General features: G+C 36.4%; 1 protein-coding gene across 1 annotated transcript; it reads left to right on the top strand.

Annotated features, from left to right (window-relative positions):
• The first annotated feature begins 3301 nt into the window (after positions 1-3301).
• Positions 3302-4009, top strand: LOC136061602 (secreted RxLR effector protein 161-like). Its single transcript, XM_065759571.1, has one exon. The coding sequence runs from the start codon at positions 3302-3304 to the stop codon at positions 4007-4009; it is 708 nt and encodes a 235-aa protein (XP_065615643.1).
• The last annotated feature ends 1991 nt before the right edge of the window (positions 4010-6000 follow it).

Here is a 6000-nt window from a genome sequence, read left to right as displayed (position 1 = left end):
AGTTCATCTAAGAAGAGTGAAGATCAAAGGCTTTGTTCATAAACAATTCCTACAAATTTGTCATCCAAGCATGAGTTGTGTTTTATGATGAAGTCTGCATCCAAGGTAATGGATACATGTTTGTGGTACCTTGACAATGGATGCTCACGACATATGACCGGAGACTGCTCTCTCTTTAAGTTTTTTGAGTCCAAGAAAGGTGGAAATGTCACTTTTGGTGATGGGAGCAAATCACAGAGAAAAGGAAATGGAACTTTCTCTCTACTTGGATTGCCAGACATTGCATATGTGTTATATGTAGATGATTCGAGGGTGAACTTGTTGAGTATAAGTCAGATATGCAATCAAGACTTCATGGTGCTATTCTTAAAAGAAAAATGCCTTGTGTTGAATGAGTCTAGGAAGAAACTCATTAGTGGTCTTCGCACTCTAGATAACTGCTATGGATTGGTACCTAATGCTGATATTGTGTGTAATAGCATTTGCTTGCCAAATGAAGGCCTATGGCACCAAAGGATGGGACATGCTAGTTACAAACATCTCTTAATTGTATCTATGCATAAATCAGTTTTGGGGATTCCTAAGCTCAGCAGAGTGAACAATATTGTGCATGGACCATGTCAACTTGGGAATCAGACAAAAGCTAAACATCCAAGCACTCAGACATCAACTACATCTAGACCTTTGGAGTTATTACATCTAGATCTCATGGGTCCAATCAGAACCAAGTCTCTTGGAGGAAAGAGATACATCATGGTTATGGTAGATGACTTCACTAGGTACACTTGGATCATTCTTCTAAGATCCAAGTTAGATGCTCCTGAGCACATGGAAACCTTGTGCACAAGACTACAAAATGAGAATAGCTTAAAGATTGATTGAATTTGAAGTGATCATGGTAAAGAATTCGAGAACTCAAACATGGATTCTTTTTGCACTAGATCAGGTATATCTCAAGAATTCTCTGCTTCTATTACTCTTCAGTAAAATGGTGTAGTAGAAAGAAAGAACTGAGTCATTCAGGAAATGGCTAGAGCTATATTGCATAACAAGGATGTGGTTTGAAATTTATAGGGGGAAGTTGTTAGAACATATGTGATTTAATGTTAGGAACATATGTCATTTTATAATTGACTAATCCTTTGACAAAATGCACTTTGCTTGTAATTGGGTAGATTTAGGATATGTTTAATGCTTCAAGGAACAAGGTTTCAAGTTCTAATGTTAAAACTATGCAAATTTGTTCAAGAAACAAGTGAAGAAGTGCTAGATTTTAAAGCACAACAGCTACTGTCTATCAAGGTTTAAAAGTTGCTGAAGCCCGATGCTCAACAGCTAGCTCGATAGATACCATATCTGTCGAGGTTTATGGAATTCAGTTTTTCAAAACTAATTTTCATCCAATCCATGTGTATATGTTTGGGTTTTCTTTTCTCATAAACCTAAACATATATAAGGACTATTTCAAGGGTCGTCAAAGGTTGCGTAAGTGTGAAGCAAAGTTTTGTTCATGCAAATTATGACTAGAGACAGAATTTGCCCTAGTTCATCTTTCTCTTGAAGAAGCTACTGTGTTTGTACACCATAAGGTTTTGTGACCAAGGAGTTTCACGATCTTCATCGCGTGATGAACTGAAGAACTTTGTAGCCAACATCTTTCTCAAGTTAATGATTAAGTCGCGTATTGAGATCCGCGCATCTATTGGTTAGTCACGTACTAAGAGCCATGCATTGAAAAGGAGAGATTGTCATTATAGAACAAGTCTAATTAGGTATTGGGGTAAGGGTTCAACTGTAGGTTGGTATAAGATATTGGGATTCTTCGGGAGTGGTGACCTTAAAATCACCCCTAGGGTTTTTGGCGTGTAGGTTTTTCCCATTTGTAAATAAATCACCATGTCAATTTATTTTCCACTGCACTTTAACTTAGTTGGTAATTTGTTTGTGTTACCATGCATTTTGCATGTTAATTGAATTAATTAATTAACTTGGCTAAATTAATTAGTTAATTTATCACAAGGGGTCAATATATTTTTGGCCTATCAGAAGCCGTTAACATTGCTTATCATTTAGTTAACAGGGTGTATTTCAGACCCGGCATCAAGAAGACTCCCTATGAATTGTGGAAGGGAAGAAAGCCAAATGTGAAGTATTTCAGAATCTTTGAAAGTACTTTTTTCATCCTTAAGGATAGAGAGAATGTGGAAAAATTGGATTCCCGAAGTGATGAAGGAATATTTTTGGGATACTCCTCCACTAGCAAGGCCTACCGAGTATACAATAAGAGAACAAAGAACGTGATGGAAACAGTAAATGTTGTTATTGATGAAGTTTCAGACTTTGGTTTTGAGAAAATTAATGAGGAGATACCTAAGGAAATTCTTCCTCCTGAGCCTAGGGGTGTTCAAGAAATAGTTGATCAAGAGCCCATATCTCCAAGTACTCCAAGTACTCCAAGTGTTACAGAAGGTTCAGTAGACATAACTACTTCACCTAATTCTAAATCTTATAAAGAGAAAGGACCTTCCTCAAGGATCAAGTTGAATCATCCTCCTGAAGTTATTGTGGGAAATATGAATGAACTTACATTAAGAGAGCGTACAATTGATAAATGTGTTGCTAACTTTGTGCCTTATTCTTGCTATTTGTCACAAGTTGAACCCACTAAGGTTGAGGAAGCTCTCTATGATGAAAGCTAGGTTTAGGAAATGCATGATGAGCTGCTTCAGTTTCAAAGGGATGATATCTGGACCCTAGTGCCTAGACCGGAAGGTGAGCACATCATTGGCACAAAGTAGATATTCCGCAATAAGACTGATGAGGAGGGAAATGTGATCTGCAACAAGGCTCGTCTTGTGACTCAAGGATACTCCTAAATGGAAGAAGTAGACTATGATGAGACATTTGTTCTTGTAGCTCGTATAGTGTCCATCAGGATTCTCCTAGCTCTGGCATGTCACTTGAAGTTCAAGCTTTACCAAATGAATGTAAAGACTGCATTCTTGAATGGTTCCTTAAAGAAGATATCTATATGGCTCAACCTAAAAGATTCATTGATCCACATTTTTCGGATCATGTGTTGTACCTCAAGAAAGCACTCTATAGGTTAAAGCAAGCACCCAAAGCTTGGTATGATCAGCTTACGCAATAATTGGTCTCACACGGTTTCACAAGAGGAAAAGCTGATCAAACACTCTTCATTAATAGGGAAGATGGCGAGTTAATAGTTGCTTAAGTCTATATTGTTGATATCATCTTCGGGTCTACAAAGGATGAACTTGTACATAATTTCTCCAAACTCATGCAAGCCAAGTTCGAGATGAGCATGATTGGAGAGTTGAATCACTTCCTTGGGTTGCAGATCCATCAGCAAGAGTCAGGTATATTCCTATCCCAATCTAAATATGCTAAAAATCTTGTGAAAAAGTTTGGTTTGGAATCTGCTAGTTTTGTTAGAACCATTATGAGCCCAAATGTTAAATTCACTATTGATTTGTTGGGAACAAGTGTTGATTCTTCTCTCTGTAGAAGCATGATAGTTAGTCTTCTTTACCTTACTATTAGTAGACCTGATATTAGTTACAGTGTGAGAATGTATGCTAGATATCAAGCTAATTCCAAAGAGTCTCATATGATTACTTTGAAAAGAATCATAAAGTATGTCAAAACCATTGTCGATTTCGGTGTGTGGTATAGCAAGGACACTAATGATGTCTTAGTTGGGTACTCTGACGCAGACTGGGTTGGGAATGCTAATGATAGAAAGAGTACTTTGGGGAGTTGTTTTTATGTGGGTAATAATCTTGTCTCCAAGATGAGCAAAAAGCAGAATTTCATCTCATTATCTATTGTCGAAGCTGAATACATCGCTATCGGTAACTGCTGCACCCAACTTCTGTGGATGCAAAAACTCCTCCTTGATTATGGTAATCGTGAAGAACATTTTATCATCTATTGTGACAATACCAGTGCCATTAACATATCTAAGAATCCTGTTCAACATTCTTAAACAAAACATATAGAGATTTAACACCATTTCATTCGGGAGTTTGTCGAAAATGGTACCCCTACTTTTTAGTTCATTCACATTGATGATCAAAAGGCCGATTTGTTCACCAAACCTCTTGATAGCAAACGGTTTGAATTCCTTCACTAAAACATTGGTGTTATCTCCATGGATTGATCTACTCTCTTTCTCCTCCTTTCTCATGCATTTGCATCTAGTTTTATGCTTTGCTTTGTTTAACATGTTTTTGTTTGTTTGTTTTCAGTTTTACTTTATTTTTGTTTTTCATTAAAAAAAAAATTAAAAATCAGAAAAATATAAAAACAATGTGTGTCATGTGTACATTGATACTTGTGTACCTTGGATGACTATTGAAATAAAGTTTTCTAAACTTTGTATCTTTTATAACTTAGATTAGCATCTTTTTGCACAACTAAGCAAGTGAGTTTTGTAGCTCATGTGTGTGATGAGTAAAATTAAATAATCTCTTGTACTTAACACTCATATTACAAAAAAAAAAAAAAAAAAAAAAAAAATGCCCTTACTGATTTTTTAGGATTGAGAAATGCATAAATAACCATTTCACCACTAAAGCCCGCCAATCATGATATGACATCTGTATGCTCTGGCATTGCAAAAGTGCAATGTCAAAAGCTTAATATAATTGGGCATTTCTTCTCTCTCTTATATGCCCATGCTGATATGCTCAAAAGAAAAAAATATATGTAAAGAAAAATCAAAAGCAAAAAGAATCAAAGTACTTTAAATATGGTTGCAAGCATGTTTCTAGGAGATGTGAGAGTTATAGGATGTACCTCGAAGGTGATAGTCTCCACTAAGCAGTTATGATTGTGTGTGAGTTAAATTATTTTTCTCATATCTCAAATCGTTATAACATGTAAACACTTATGCATTCTTGCAATGTTTTTCACACATAATACACAAAATTCTTTGCTACTTTTGATACATGTGCAGGTACAATGTGATTTGGCCATCAAAAGGAATACATATGTTAATGTATGCTCACTAGACTATCTTGACTTGTTTTTGAAATATAAAATTGGTTAGAGTTGTTTAATGTGTGTGTGTGTTTTGGATCTAAATGCTTTACATTTTTCTTATTGAGAGATGTTTTCGAGAGCTTAAAATGTTGTTTGGACCTTTGGTTGAGTAGCTTGTTTGATTGCATTCATTTCTGTGTCTTTCTCTTCTTTGAAAAACTGGTTTTATTAAGCTTGACAGCTTCTCAACAGATCTCGACAAATAGCCATCTATCGAGACCCTTAGATTGCTTTTCTCGATAGTTCTTATTACATTTCGATCCATCGAAGTTTTTTGGGATTTGTCTCAATAGCTTTTCGACAAATTCTCGATCCATCGAGAAAGTTTCTGTCTAGCCAATAGATTCTCGATAGCTTCTTGATCCATTGAGGCATTTTGCCGTCGTCGGATTCTCAACAACGCCTCGACAGATTCATCTGTCAAGAATTAGTGCTCGATAGATTCTCGATAGCTCTCGATCCATCGAGATGCGTTTTCTACAAGTAGATCCAATGCGATTTCAAATCTCCTTTTCTTCGATCTCTCTCAACAGGCTTGCATCCTTTCTCCTCCCCAACACTTTTCTCTCTCTCTAAACCTTAAACCCATTTGATTTTCAGCCTAGAGTGATCCTTCTTTCACTGGTATGATCTTGTTTTCTCTCTTTTTCATGCATTTCATACTGGGGCATCTTCATACTGAAACCTTCTTCATTCTGGGGCATCTTCTTCTGATTCTACACCTTTCCATGTCAAGTTTCATGATGATAAAGCCCGTTAGGACTTTTTGGAGAACTTCTCCAAATGTGGCATTCATTCTGAACGTCACGTTATCTTATCGGACTTCTCCGATACCGCTTTACCTACTGTCATTCATAGTCGGGGTTGAGAGTGTCTTTGTGAGATCCTAGTGAGTTGTCCCTTCGTGATCATATAAGAGTTTTACTTTAATAT

The sequence above is a fragment of the Quercus suber genome, unplaced genomic scaffold (assembly GCF_002906115.3).
Source record: "Quercus suber isolate HL8 unplaced genomic scaffold, Cork oak 2.0 scaffold_333, whole genome shotgun sequence".
Taxonomy (NCBI): domain Eukaryota; kingdom Viridiplantae; phylum Streptophyta; class Magnoliopsida; order Fagales; family Fagaceae; genus Quercus; species Quercus suber.
This window is presented reverse-complemented; position numbering and strand designations above follow the sequence as displayed.

What these genes read in the sequence shown, in the direction of transcription:
- LOC136061602 (XM_065759571.1), top strand. Translation starts at nt 3,302, where the DNA reads ATGCAAGCCAAGTTCGAGATGAGCATGATTGGAGAGTTGAATCACTTC.